Source organism: Somniosus microcephalus, chromosome 6 (genome assembly GCF_052327205.1).
Source record: "Somniosus microcephalus isolate GS21.2 chromosome 6, FLI_Smic_1.0, whole genome shotgun sequence".
NCBI lineage: Eukaryota > Metazoa > Chordata > Chondrichthyes > Squaliformes > Somniosidae > Somniosus > Somniosus microcephalus.
In genome coordinates, this window is record NC_140992.1 from 246,765,577 (window position 1) to 246,781,046 (window position 15,470).

The 15,470-nt window shown below is 41.8% G+C and overlaps 1 protein-coding gene across 3 annotated transcripts in view; it reads left to right on the plus strand.

Moving 5' to 3' along the window:
• Positions 1 to 15,470, plus strand: part of dhx38 (DEAH (Asp-Glu-Ala-His) box polypeptide 38) — a 95,973-nt gene that overhangs the window by 25,960 nt on the left and 54,543 nt on the right. For all 3 annotated transcript variants that reach the window (XM_085991729.1, XM_085991727.1, XM_085991728.1), the window contains 6 exons: positions 1,264 to 1,371; positions 2,477 to 2,589; positions 4,942 to 5,079; positions 8,281 to 8,467; positions 11,749 to 11,934; positions 15,172 to 15,312. In XM_085991729.1, the coding sequence (XP_085847855.1) occupies positions 1,264 to 1,371; positions 2,477 to 2,589; positions 4,942 to 5,079; positions 8,281 to 8,467; positions 11,749 to 11,934; positions 15,172 to 15,312 (873 nt within the window). The remainder of the gene's footprint in view (positions 1 to 1,263; positions 1,372 to 2,476; positions 2,590 to 4,941; positions 5,080 to 8,280; positions 8,468 to 11,748; positions 11,935 to 15,171; positions 15,313 to 15,470) is intronic.

Genomic DNA, 15,470 nt, shown 5'->3' on the forward strand with positions numbered 1-15,470 from the left:
GGTTATGTTGCCACCTCCTGCTTTGCTCTCTGCTGGGTGATAACTATTTTCCAATGGCAGTAACATTTTTAATGTTTGAAGACCGCTTTCTGCTAATATTGGGGGGAAAAAAGTTGTTTTACAGCTTCACTGTGGTTGCAGTTAGTTTGGTGACTTAGCTGCCAGTGTACACTGCCACTTTTGCACCTGCTTCAGATTTGTACAACCGTAGTATTGTAATTGGTTCATAGACAAAGAGTAGCTGTTAGTGCTGTGTTCATATCAGTAGATATTTGTTCATAGTTGTCTTAGTTTAATATCTTCAGAGTTTTGAGTATCCTGTTTTATGTAATTAGTCTATCTCTTTGGTTTTAGTGGAGGAGTTGTTCTTCTGTGTTGTGCAGTCACAATTATTCTGTTTCAATAGATCTGTTCATCAGTTTTGTTATTTCTCAATGGGTGCACACACAGGAATGTTTGCTAATATTAGTTGCTGTGGTACAATTTTAATGGGGCTGCACGAACAAAGAGACCTGGGGGTGTATGTACACAAATCTTTGAAGGTGGAAGACAAGTTGAGAAGGCTGTTTAAAAAAGCATATGGGATCCTTGGCTTTAAAAACAGGCATGGAGTACAAAAGAAAGCAAGGAAGTTATGCTAAACCTTTTATAAATCATTGGTTAGGCCCCAGATGGAGTACTGTGTCCAATTCTGGACACCACACTTTAGGAAGGATGTCAAGGCCTGAGAGAGGGTGGAGAGGAGATTTACTAGAATGGTATCAGGAAATGCGGGACTTCAGTTACATGGAGAGACTAAAAAAGCTGGGCTTGTTCTCCTTAGAGCAGAGAAGATTAAGGGGAGAGTTAATAGAGGTGTTCAACATCATGAAGGGTTTTTGATTGAGTAAATAAGGAGAAACTTTTTAGTGGCAGAAACATCGGAAACTAGAAGATAACAGATTTAAGGTAATTGGCAAAAGAACTAGAGGTGATAAGCAGCGAGTTGTTACGACCTAGAATGCACTGCCTGAAAAGGTGGTGGAAGCAGATTCAGTAATAACTTTCAAAAGGGAATTGGATAAATACTTGGCAAGGGGAAACATTTGCAGGGCTATGGGGAAAGGGCAGGGGAATGGGACTAATTGGATAGCTCTTTCAAACAGCCGGTACAGGCACATGATGGGCCGAATGGCCTCCTTCAGTGTTGTATGATTCTGTGGTAGTAAGCTCTTTCCTAACTGATCTACATTACTCACTTTGTTTTAATTTTTGCTCTGACAGCCAGAACCAGTGATCCCAGTGAAAGATGCCACATCCGACATGGCAATCATCTCACGAAAAGGAAGCCAACTAGTCCGCAAGCACCGTGAGCAGAAAGAGCGCAAAAAGGTAAATGGATGGGGAAAAAAGGTCCTGCTGTTTTGAATTATTGGGAAGAGTTCAACATAAGATGAAAGGACTGGACTCTCTTTAAGATGTGAAATTTGAGTATGAGCAAAAGGTTTATAATTAACAGAGCCTTTAATTTCAGTGGCACGAATTTCCACTGGTCCAAGGTTTGAAACCTCTGTTTAAATTTAAAAAAAAATTCAAATGAGCAGTAATCTGTATAAATTTCGAAGTGCCCACTGAAAAACATGTGCCGTGTTGCAGTATTACAGTACCCAGTGTGACCTAACTTTCTTTTAGTGTAATAAAATCAATCAATGTAATAGTCTAGTTGATGTATAAAGTGAAAGTCACCCCAAATGGTTATTTTATTGAATTAAAAAAAGTCCAAGTTATTTAAGATTATTGCTCTGACATCATAGTTTTTTTGTTTTAAGTGCATTTTCATCCATGCTTATGTCAATTTCCACTAACGAAGCACCATTTCTTTTGTAAACTGAATTGTTTATATTAAGGACTCACTTCACTGATTCATTTGATTAAATAGTGGTCAGTTCAGGCCAAATGCTATCTAGCATATTGTGGAGGAAGAGAGATAATATAATAAATGACTATATTTGAGCTGTCCATGATCAATTTCATTTTGCCAGAAGAAAATAGTTTGGTGCTCAATAAAGTTAAAGCTTAAGATATTTGTTAAAATGAATTGTATGCTTATTTATTTCATTGCATAGAGAAATGAAAATCTTAAAAAAAAATAAAAAAAAAATTCTTTCCACACTGTACTTATAATATTGTTTTAAATATGGTATTCTGGAATGATGCAGCTTATCAGCTGTCAAACAGTTTTAGTAAAAGGGTACTTCACGTTTTATCTTTGGTATTATCTTAGGTGTCCCTTTAATGTTCTTATTTGCAGTTAGTTACAGTGAAGTGAATGTTGCTGGCTTGTGGATATATCATAGAGTTAATCTTAAACATGAGTTGACTTTATCGGAAGTACTTAAATGAGCATTTGCCAAAGTTCCCCATGAAAGGCTATTGTGCCTTTAGGATGAAGTATTTACATTTACATCATTTTTAAGTGCAAATGTTTCTGTGACAGGCTCAGCATAAACACTGGGAACTGGCTGGGACCAAACTGGGCGATATTATGGGCATAAAACAGGTGGAAGAGAAGGATAAAGACGTAGGAGAAGATGGGAAAGTGGATTACAGGTACGTTTATTTCTATTGGTTTAAAAAAAATCTTGTTTATTCTCCCCTTTATTCAACAACAGTGACAGTTTTCATTTATATAGCATTTTTAACTTAGTAAAGCATTCCACGGCACTTCACAGAGGTGAAAAATGGATACCGACTGGTAGCAGGAGAAAGGTTAGGACAGGTTACATGAAGACATGTTTGAAGAATTAGGATTTTGAAGGTAGGCAGAGAGGTAGCAAGGTGGGGGAAGAGTTCCACAGTGTTAAACCAAAGCAGCTGAAGGCATTGTCTCTGGAGCAGAGGATGTTAATGCAAAAGACGGTCAAAGCCAAGATTTAAGGGCTCATGCTGACAGGGCTGGAAGGAGTCAGAGTTCAAGTATTGAGTCTTTGCTCAGTATGTTTTAATGGTGCTGGTTGGCTGCCAGTTCCTTGCTCGTGACTATGAACATAAGAACATAAGAAATAGGAGCAGGAGTAGGCCATTTGGCCCTTCGAGCCTGCTCTGCCATTCAACAAGATCATGGCTGATCTTCTACCTCATCTTCACTTTCCCGCACTATCCCCATATTCCTTGATACCCTTAATATTCAAAAATCTATCAATCTCTATCTTGAATATACTCAATGTCTGAGCCTCCACAGCCCTCTGTGGTAGAGAATTCCAAAGATTCACCATCCTCTTGAGTGAAGAAATTTCTCCTCATCTCCATCCTAAATGGCTGACCCCTTATTCTGAGAGTGTGACCCCTGGTTCTAGACTCCCCAGCCAGGAGAAAACATCCTCCCAACATCTACCCTGTCAAGCCCTGTAAGAATTCTGTATGTTTCAATGAGCTCACCTCTCATTCTTCTAAACCCTAGAGAATGTAGGCCTAGTCTACACAATCTCTCCTCATTGGACAATCCCCCCATCCCAGGAACCAGTCTGGTGAACCTTCATTGCACTCCCTCTATGGCAAGTATATCCTTCCTTAGGTAAGGAGACAAAAACTGTACACGATACTCCAGGTGTGGTCTCGTCAGGGCCGTATATAATTGCAGTAAGACATCTTTACTCTTATTCTCAAATCCTGTAATAAAGGCCAACATACCATTTGCTTTCCTAATTGCTTGCTGTACCTGCATGTTAACTTTCAGTGATTTGTGTACAAGGACACCCAGGTCCCTCTGAACACGAACATTTCCCAATCTCTCACTATTTAAAAAAAAATACCCTGCTTTTCTATTTTTTATTATTCATGTGAGGTCCGACTGGGAGTGTTAGCGGGCTATTTGACAATGGAAGGCATCAAAGTCCTGTTGTCACTGAATATCCAAACATGAGCACCTTCAGCAGGGCTTCCTGAAGAGATTGGGGGTGAGAATTATGGCTTTCTCTCTCTTCCCACCCGCCCCGGCCCCCCCCCACCAACACTCTAGGGACAGCTGTATGTGTTCCAGCTGAGAGAACAGAACTGTCTGCTTTATTTTTCAGCAGTAGATTGCAATCCACAGCTTTTTAAATCTAGCTCTGTGCTTGGAATGGAAGAGATTGTTGTCGTCAGAGCTTGGGGAGCCCATGTTGGAACAACTCAGTCCTAACAGACTGTAAAAGCTGACATAAGGATGGTGCAGAATGTGGGACTGGGCAAAAAGTTAGATTAAAATATAGGAAACAGCATGCACTTGTAGGAGTTGTAGTAAAGAATGAGAAAGGGGGGGATGATGTGTTCATAAGAATACCACTGTGGTCAGTACTTGTTTCTTGTATAAAGGATTTGGAAAAAGAACAAACAATTGTAAGCTTGTTCAATTTGTGAAAGACAAATTTGCAGAAAGGAAAGCAGTAGGGATGGCGGATGCAGTCATTGCTTTTTTTTTAGAAAGTTTTAGATCATTACACAATTGGTCAAACAAAGAGCGAATGGAAATTAATACTGAATATTGTAAAGTATTACAGATTGGTTGGAAAATAAGTGCTATAATTGCATACCTTTTCTTGCAGCTTCCATCCTTGTGGTCTGACTGTCTAGTTAGGAACTGCAAGGAGACTGCTCACAGATTTTGTTTCTCACCCTTTCGACTGTCAAAGAGAAGAAACAGTCTGACCTGTTTGAAGCAGGTCCCAAAAGTAAAACAGTATCCTAATACACTCTGCCCACCAGTTGTCTACTTTCTCCAATGTCCCTTCATGCATGCAAGTTAAATAAAACAGTAACAAAATAAGTTCACGCCGGACATCTATGGTCTCCACCACCCCTCAATAAATAACGGATTAAGTGGCTGTATATTGTCTCTACTATGGACTACCATAGAGTAAGTGGATAACAGAAATGCGATTGTAATGTGTCTAAAATATATTTTCCGATGTTCTTACTATGTAGGGTTGATCAGAAATTTGCTGACCATATGAAGGACAGGAATGTGGCAAGCAGTGAATTTGCGAAGAAGAAATCCATTCTTGAACAGAGACAGTACCTACCCATATTCGCTGTTCGAGAGCAGTTACTCAATATAATACGGTAAGTAGAGATTTCACATTTAAGTAGCACATTGTTGATGGTTATGGGCAGCTGAAGTTCAGAATGGCCCTGTGGTCATTGGCAAAAGAACCAGAGGCGTGATGAGAATTTTTTTTATGCAATGAGTCGTTATGATCTGGAATGCACTGCCTGAAAGGGTGGTGGAAGCAGATTGAATAATAACTTCCAAAAAGGAATTTGATAAATACCTGAAGCTGAAAAACTTGCAGGGCTATGGGCAACTGGCAGGAGAGTGGAACGAATTGGATAGCTCTTTCAAAGAGCTGGACATCTATGGTCTCCACCACCCCTCGATGGGCTGATTGGCCTCCCTCTGTGCTGTGTCATTCTATGATTCGAGGTGATTACCTCATAATGAAACTAGCCAGTGCCTGTGGGGTTAGTCTTGGCTCAAATGTTCCAGGGTCACTACTTCAAAATTGAATTATACTTTCCCACTTAACATAGGCTAAAAGCTAACATTACTACAATATAAAGAAAAATCAATCAATAGCAATATTACATTAGCACACTTCCAGTCAGTCTGTTTAATCCTTTTCTTACAGGTACACCGCCAGTATGGTGACATGTACTCTGGCATTGACTAGTCTTTTTCTTCCACCTTACTCCTGGGCCACTGGAGCTTCCCAGGTTTTCTCTTTTTTTTGTATTCATTCTTGGGATGTGGGTGTTGCTGGCAAGGCCAGCATTTATTGCCCATCCCTAATTGCCCTTGAGAAGGTGGTGGTGGTGAACCACCTTCTTGAACCACTGCAGTTCATGTGGTGAAGGCACAGTGCTGTTAGGGAGGGAGTTCCAGGATTTTGACCCAGCGACGACTAAGGAATGGCGGTATATTTCCAAGTCCGGAATATGTGTGACTTGGAGGGAAACTTGGTGTTCCCATGAGCCTGCTGCCCTTGTCCTTCTAGATCGAAGAGGTCGCGGGTTTGGGAGGTGCTGTCGAAGAAGCCTTAGTGAGCTGCTGTGGTGCATCTTGTAGATGGTACACACTGCAGCCACGTTGCACCAGTGGTGAAGGGAGTGAATGTTTAAGGTGGTGGATGGGGTGCCAATCAAGTGGGCTGCTTTGTCCTGGATGGTGTCGAGTTTCTTGAGTGTTGTTGGAGCTGCACTCACCCATCACACTCCTTACTTGTGCCTTTATAGATGGTGGAAAGGCTTTGGGGAGTCAGGAGGTGAGTCACTCGCCGTAGAATACCCAGCCTCTGACCTGCTCTTGTAGCCACAGTATTTATGTGGCTGGTCCAGTTAAGTTTCTGGTCAATGGTGACCCCCAGGATGTTGATGGTGGGGGATTTGACGGTGGTAATACCGTTGAATGTCACGGGGAGGTGGTTAGACACTCTCTTGTTGGAGATGGTCATTGCCTGGCACTTGTGTGGTGTGGATGTTACTTGCTACTTATCAGCCCAGCCTGGATATTGTCCAGGACTTGCTGCATGCAGGTATGGGCTGCTTCATTCTCTGAGGAATTGTGAATGGAACTGAACACTGTGCAATCATTAGCAAACATCCCCACTTCTGACCTTATGATGGAGGGAAGGTCATTGATGAAGCAGCTGAAGATGGTTGGGCCGAGGACATTGCCCTGAGGAACTCCTGCAGTGATGACCTGGAGCTGAGATGATTGGCCTCCAACAACCACAATCATCTTCCTTAGTGCGAGTTATGACTCAGCCAGTGGCGTGTTTTCCCCATGATCCCCATTGACTTCAATTTTACTAGGGCTCCTTGATGCCACACTCGGTCAAATGCTGCCTTGATGTCAAGGGCCGTCACTCTCACCTCTGGAATTCAGCTCTTTTGTCCATGTTTGTACCAAGGCTGTAATGAGGTCGGGAGCCGAGTGGTCCTGCTGGAATCCAAAATGAGCATCAGTGAGCAGGTTATTGGTGAGTAAGTGCTGCTTGATAGCACTGTTGACGACACCATCCGTCACTTTTCTGGTGATTGAGAGTAGGCTGATGGGGCAGTAATTGGCCGGATTGGATTTGTCCTGCTTTTTGTGGACAAGTCATACCTGGGCAATTTTCCACTTTGTCGGGTAGCTGTCCTGGAACAGCTTGGCTAGAGGCGCGGCTAGTTCTGGAGCACAGGTCTTCAGCACTACAGCCGGGGTTTTGTCGGGGCCCATAGCCTTTGCAGTATCCAGTACACTCTGCTGTTTCTTGATATCACGTGCAGTGAATCGAATTGGCTGAAGACTGGCATCTGTGATGGTGAGCACCTCAAGAGGCACTTCTGGCTGAAGGTGGTTACAAATGCTTCAGCCTTGTCTTTTGCACTCGATTGCTGGGCTCCAGCATCGTTGAGGGTGAGGATGTTCATAGAGCTTCCTCCTCCCATTAAGTTGTTTAATTGTCCACCACCATTCGCGACTGACTCATTTCTCTAATTTCTCTCATCATGCCTCCTTTTGTTGCACACTATTATCACATCTACCAGGTAACCATCTCCTGTTCTCTACCTAACCAATTCCCTTCTCTTGTGTATATGTCTTCCCCCCCCCCCCCCCCCCCACACCCGTTCCTTGCTCTGTTCCTTCTTGTAAACTGTACATCTAATATTTTCTGGTTCTGATGAAGGTCACTGTCTGAAACATTGACTTCTTGTATCTCTCTGCAGATACTGTGCCTGACTTGCTGAGTGTTTCCAGCATTCTCTGTTTTTGTTTCAGATTTCTACCATCTGCAATATTTTGGTTTATTTTGATCTAGTGCCTTGCTTCTGCTAATGCTGCTTTGTAAACATGAATTTGGCTGAGGAGGATTTTCCTTTGTCTTAACTCCCCACACAAGGCAGTGCCTAATAGTCTCCTTGGCAGTCCTCTTCAGATTGGGAAGATACCATGTGCAACATTGCAGGATCAATGAACGTAGTGGTTTGCCTCTCTATGGTGCAAATGCTGGAACATTCCTGCCTTTCAGCTGTCTTTTGGATGTGAATTTAAACCCTTTGTGAACTTCAATAATGCCCTGTCACCAAATAAAAAATTGGAACTGAGCCAGCGTAGGGAGGAGAGACTGATGAAATATCAATTTTTCTCATCTTGGGCTACATTAAAAGATAATATTTTGTAAGGACATAAGAGGAAAGACATTTGTGTAAGTTGGGGAAGGTGAAAGAAATAAGGAGCTTCATTTAAATAATCCCTTTTTTCCCCTTCATTCTGTACAGTGATAACAATGTGGTCATTGTTGTTGGAGAGACTGGTAGTGGAAAGACTACTCAACTAACGCAATATCTTAGTGAAGATGGTTATTCAAACTATGGCATGATTGGATGTACTCAGCCCAGACGCGTGGCCGCCATGTCCGTGGCAAAACGTGTTAGCGAGGAAATGAATGTGAATCTTGGAGACGAGGTAATGAAGTAGTTCTGGTCTGGACTTTAGTGCAATAGTGAGTTCAATTAATTATGCTCACCAGGGATATGTGGCACTAACTTTTCTTTGTCCATTTTTTTAAAGTATCTATTCTGAAACAGTATATTCAACGTATTTTGAATGAGCTTGAAAAAAATCTTTAATTTGTGTTATTTTTTAAAATGTGAACCTTGTGTTTACGCTCACAGCAGCTGAGGGGTGCAGTGAAGAAGCCCTACAGTTGAGCATTGGTATCCTTGGGCTTACATTTATTTTATAACTAGCATAGAACAAGAACTTGGGAAAAGTGACTTTAAAAAGAATATATGTTTTATATATTCTGCAGCAACCGAAAGCAAGAATGCACTCCAATATTGATGCGTGTAAATAATCACTGGTGGCATGTGCTCAATAGATTGCTATGCACCAAGTTAAAATACCTTGAAATCTCTTCATCCATTTTATGCGCCCTGCACCCTGAGCTTTGTATTTATTGGGCAGTATTCATTATTCAATTGCCTGCTAACATCACTCTTTGAAGATTAATAGTGAGAAACCGGGAATTATCTTTCGCATACTCAGCTAATTGAAAATAAATTAATTATGTACAATGCCCTTTTCAGATTTGTGAGGATTTGTTTTTTTGATAACGGTTGTACGTCTTTATTAGAAATGTGATAGCAATATCAAAAAAACTCGAGGGAGAATTTGATAATGTTGGCATCTAGCTTTGAATAAACACAAAATGTTTAAATGATTTGTGGTTTTAAAATACAACTAATAAAGGAGGTAAAATTCTTCCTGAAGCAGGTTTTGTGCTCATGAACTTTTTGTGCTATAATTATTTGTAGGAGGAATTTTGCTCTAAAAGGATGGCAACTTTCACTATGTTATCTCTGCTGCATTCAGAAAAGAGGATTCTCTAACTAACACGAACCTTTCACCCTAAGAAAAGGCACATCGATAAATTGAACATGGCTTCAGCCAATCAATTTGCACAGTAGACACGAGTGTGTATTTTCCGATTGAGTTTGCTATTTGCAGGCACAAACTAGGTGAATCCAATTGGAAAATTGGGTGGATCCCTGCCTTCCTAGTGCATCACAGCATTTCTGGGGCAGGAAAACATTGACAGCCTGACGGTCTGAAACAGGTTTTGTTTGAAGGGCACAGCAACTTGGTTATACAGCTTTAAAGCCATTTCTGGACCATTTTATTCTTTTTTCCCTGCTATCACTTGGGTTTAGTGGAATCGTTTCATAAACTTCTATTCTGCTTGTCCTCTTCTACAGCTTCATTACTGCCACCGGTGAGAATCCACCTACTGGTAGTTGCATACCCACATCTACAAACTGAGATGCACATACCTCACTTTGGCAGAGGGTTAGTGGATGTGGAGGCTCCTATTCCCAAAGGAACCCGCAACAGCAGGCCAGAAGGCGCAAATAAAAAATGTGAATGCCTGACTAGTGATAATGCTGGATGCGTCCTCAGTAGCATCCCAATCACAGTATGTCATGCATTCAATGGTATTGCATGAAACAAAGCATGCTAGGTCAATCAACAGCTATCGTAGTCAGATTGACTGTACCTTCCAAGATGCCACCAACCACATACGTAGGTACTGTCTCACTTACATGGCAATGACTGGGAAACTGTCCTCACAGGGTCCAGGTCATCAGATAGTCAGATGCAGAGCTATGCCATCTGCAGCTAGGACACCTGCAACTACCTTGCAGCATAGGGTTGGCACAGTCAGTGACCGTGCCACTTAGCTGTGACAGCAAGCTTACCTTGATCTTCTTACAGCCATATTGCAATGCTGAATTATGGAAATGGTGCCATGGGGTGGCACCTTACTTGCAACCACCTCCCGCAATGAAGGCCAGATAAGTCTATCGCCCTATTTTGACACTTCCCTTTAATTGTTGGCATCCTTTTAAATTTCACTGCACAATTTTTTGGTCCCACCACCAATATACTCCTTACACATGTCCAAATTGGCAGATGAGGCTATGCATAATGAGCTGGCTGTGGAAAATTGGACGAAAACACACCACTTTGATTGATCTGTGTACCAATTTCAAACCATTTGGATGTAGATTGCATTCTTATTGGAAAAACTACCTTCAGAGATAAATGTCTCAGCACACAGAGAAATCAATGAACACTAACTGGGACTTGCCATATCCTAAAATTAAATACCAAGTTTCTTAAAGTTAAAATTGCAAATAAATATCACTTTTAATAAAGCTGAAATAATTGCGACAGATTTTTTTAAATTTAAAAGATCTTAACTTCTTCAAATAAGCCCCCAGTATTCCATGCTTATGACTATTCCCATCCATGGCATTATTCGGCAGTAAGGGATTTTCTGTTTGAAAGAGCGATGAGGCAACGCCTGTTCAGAAAAATGTTCCACTAAGTCATGGTGTGCATTGCTGTATTCTAGTTCATTGTTTAGGCCTGTTGACTGGTGAATTTCTTCGTCTGTAAAACCTTTTATAAAGTTCACTCTTGCCACATTTGGTATTTTTTGGAGCTCGAGTAGCTATACAACAATATCAGAAGTCCTGCTGAATAGACTTTCTTCCTATTAACAATCTAAACATGGGACAGTGGATTTAAATTCTGAAACTGTAGGGGTAATTCTGTATCCCAAATTCTCCACTGTTCCTTTGTTGCTATTTGATGTTTACGTAAGATATGAAGTGTATAGCCTATTCACAGAAATCACAGAAACCCCACAGTGCAGATAGAGGCCATTTCGGCCCATTGAGCCTGCACCAACACATATCCCACCCTATCCCCGTAACCCCGCGTATTTAATCCCCCTAACACTAAGGGTCAATTTATCATAGCCAATCAACCTAACCCGCACATCTTTGGACTGTGGGAGGAAACCGGAGCACCCGGAGGAAACCCACGCAAACACGGGGAGAATGTGCAAACTCCACACAGACAGTCACCCGAGGCCGGATTCGAACCCGGGTTCCTGGCGCTGTGAGGCAACAGTGCTAACCACTATGCCACCGTTCTAATCTTTTATATCTTCCCCACCCGAGTTTTCATACCTTGTATCTAGAATCCTAGTACAAAGGAAGTAACGAGGAGTCAGTTTAGACAAAATTGAAATGTCATGAACTCTGATATAAAATGGCTTCAATTTACATGGTCAGAAAGTTAGCCCATTACTGCAGATACGCCTCTTTTGAGGTCCCATATTTGTCCATTGTTGTTATTATAAGAAGGTTAATTTTATTATCTTATTACTTTGCTAGGTGGGTTATGCTATTCGATTTGAAGACTGTACCTCTGAACAAACTGTCATTAAATACATGACAGATGGTATTCTGCTTCGGGAATCCCTGAGAGAAGCAGACTTGGATCATTATAGTGCTGTCATCATGGATGAAGCCCATGAGCGATCACTGAACACTGATGTACTGTTTGGCTTACTTCGAGAGGTGTGTATGTAGTGCACAAAGCAAAGACATTGAGCAGCAAATTAAAAAATAAGTCCGTAATATATTTTACACCCTTTTTGTAATGTATTCTCATTTTTTACATCAGATTTTCCATCCCACTGCACTTTCTATACTATACGTAATTTCAATACCAATATGGCGTGGAATTGTTCTCGGAATGGCTGTCTGATGTATGAGAATGACATGAGGTGGCTGAGCTTCCATTTCTTCCGCTACACTTACAGAAAATTGCCTCAGCTCCCTCTGGCTGAGATTCGGAAATTGCTGTGAGGAGAATCTGTACAGGATGCCATATCCTTCCACCTTGTTGTACAATATGTTACAGTGCCATTATGCTACGTAACCAGATGTGCTATTTTAATAATTTTGAAATTGTTTTCACTGGGTGTATTATAACTTTACATAAGAACATAAGAAATAGGAGCAGGAGTAGGCCATTCGGCCCCTCGCGCCTGCTCTGCCATTCAATAAGATCATGGCTGATCTGATCTTGGCCTCAACTCCACTTTTCTGCCTGTTCCCCATAACCCTCGACTCCCCTGTAGTTCAAAAACCTGTCCATCTCAGCCTTGAATATATTCAATGACTTAGTCTTCACAGCTCTCTGGGGTAGAGAATTCCAAAAATTCACAACCCTCTAAGAGAAGAAATTCCTCCTCGTCTCCGTCTTAAATGGGTGACCCCTTATTCTGAAACTATGCCCCCTAGTTCTAGATTCCCCCACGAGGAGAAACATCCTCTCTGCATCTACCCTGTCAAGCCCCCTCAGAATCTTTTATGTTTCAATAAGATCACCTCTCATTCTTCTAAACTCCAATGAGTATAGGCCCAACCTGCTCAACCGTTCCTCATAAAACAACCCCTTCATCCCAGGAATCAACCTAGTGAACCTTCTCTGAACTGCCTCCAATGCAAGTATATCCCTCCTTAAATAAGGAGACCAAAACTGTACGCAGTACTCTAGATGTGGTCTAAACAACACCCTGTACATTTGTTGCAAGACTTCCCTATTTTTATACTCCATCCTCCTTGCAATAAAGGCCAACATTCCATGGGGGAAAAATTCGGTATCGGCCGAGCGCAAAGTTTAGCGCCTGGCGCTAATTATCGTCTCCGACAGCAAACTTGGCTTTTATCGCCCCTGGAGGTGATTGGAGCGCTAAATCAGGCGCTTCACACCTGCCTTAAGGCGCAAAGGCCGAGGAGTGAGGCGCTACATCAGAGTGCTGGCGAAGCAAGGAAGGGCAAATCAAAATCAACCTGCAAAGTGCTGCTCAGTACCCAAAACTCCTTCACACAGCGTTGAATCTCTCCAGAAGTGTCTCTCTCGCTCAGAATGCGTGGTGCAAAAATGTCACTGACAAAAAAAGGCAGGAAGCGGTTGCCTTTAAATAGCGCTCCCCTAGTCCTTTTCTGACAGCATAACGCTCCCTTCAACCTGTCATTGCTAGCGGCAGGCGGTAAGGGAGGGGGCGCCACTCAATATCCGGTCCGGGGCGCTAACGGGCGTTGCGAACTCGACTGACGTCACAATCTGCCGGCGCAGGAGATCGTGGCGGCAGTGTTTAGCGCCGCCGCAAAATGTCTAGTTAATTTCGCGAGCGGCACAAACCGCCGCGCCCGGCCTCTAGTTGCTTTGCGCCCCAATTGGTGCCCTCTTAAGGCGCTAACGGGAGGCGCAATCAACTGAATTTTTCCCCCCATTTGCCTTCCTAATTATTTGCTATACCTGCATGCTAATTTTTTGTGTTTCATGTACAAGGGCTCCCAGATCCCGCTGTAACCTCTCCTCATTTAAATAATATTTTGCTTTTCTATTCTTCCTACCAAAGTGGATAACCTCACATTTTCCCACATTATACTCCATCTGCCAAATTTTGCCCACTCACTTAACCTATCGATATCCCTTTGCAGATTCTTTGTGTCCTCCTCACAACTTGCTTTCCCACCTATCTTTATATCGTCATCAAATTTGGCTACAATACACTCGGTCCCTTCATCCAAGTCATTAATATAGATTGTAAATAGTTGAGGCCCCAGCACTGATTCCTGTGGCATCCCACTAGTTACAGTTTGCCAACCTGAAAGTGACCCATTTATCCTGACTCTCTTTTCTGTTAGTTAGCCAATCCTCTATCCATGCTAATATATTCCCAACACCATGAGCTCTTGTGCAGTAACCTTTTATGTGGCACCTTATCGAATGCCTTTTGGAAATCCAAATATACTACATCTACTGGTTCCTCTTTATCCACGCTGCTCGTTACATCCTCAAAGAACTCCAATAAATTTGTCAAACACTATTTCCCTTTCATAAAACCATGTTGACTATTATGATTTTCTAAATGTTCTGCTACTACTTCCTCAGTAATAGATTCCATCATTTTCCCAACGACAGATGTTAGGCTAACTGGCCTATAGTTTCCTGCTTTCTGTCTCCCTCCTTTCTTGAATAGCGTGGTTATATTTGCATTTTTCCAATCTGCTGGGACCTTTCCAGAGTCTAGGAAATTTTGGAAGATTACAACCAATGCATCCACTATCTCTGCAGCCACTTCTTTTAAGACCCTAGGATGCAGGCCATCAGGTCCAGGGGACTTGTCAGCCTTTAGTCCCATTAGTTTGCCTAGTACTTTTTCTCTAGTGATAGTGATTATTTTAAGTTCCTCCCTCCCTTTTGCCCCTTGATTTTCCACTATTATTGGGATGCTTTAGTGTCTTCTACCGTGAAGACAGCTACAAAATATTTGTTCAAAGTCTCTGCCATTTCCTTGTTTCCCATTATTAATTCCCTAATCTCATCCTCTAAGGGACCAACGTTTACTTTAGCTACTCGCTTCCTTTTTATATACTTGTAGAAGCTCTTACTGTCCGTTATTATATTTCTTGCTAGTTTACTCTCTCAATCTATTTTCTCTTTTTTTTAAATCCTCATTTGCAAGTTTATAAAAATTTCCCAATCTTCTGGCCTACCGCTAATCTTCGCAACATTGTATGCCGTTTCTTTCAATTTGATACCCTCCTTAACTTCCTTAGTCAGCCACGGATGGTTCATCCTTCTCGTAGAGTCTTTCTTTCTCACTGGAATATATCTTGAGCGTTATGAAATATCTCCTTAAAAGTCCAATGATATTAAATAAATACTTTCCTTGTAATGCATGAGTTGAAGAGTAATTAACTTTTTCATTTGTTCAACTTGCATCTATCTTTTTCTAGGTTGTAGCTCGTCGTGCTGACCTAAAACTAATTGTTACATCAGCAACCATGGACGCAGGCAAGTTTGCAGCATTTTTTGGGAATGTTCCTGTTTTTTGTATCCCAGGCCGGACATTTCCTGTGGATATTTTCTTCAGTAAGGTACGATACCAGTTGGAGAATTTTACTTGTGTGTCGGTAGTTACCATTTAACGATTCCTTTCTGTTATACAGGACTTCTTAAACTACAAGTGTTTCTATATTTGTTGGCTTCTGGTGCTCTGGAATCCACTATATTTAGAATGCAAGGGCAGATTTCC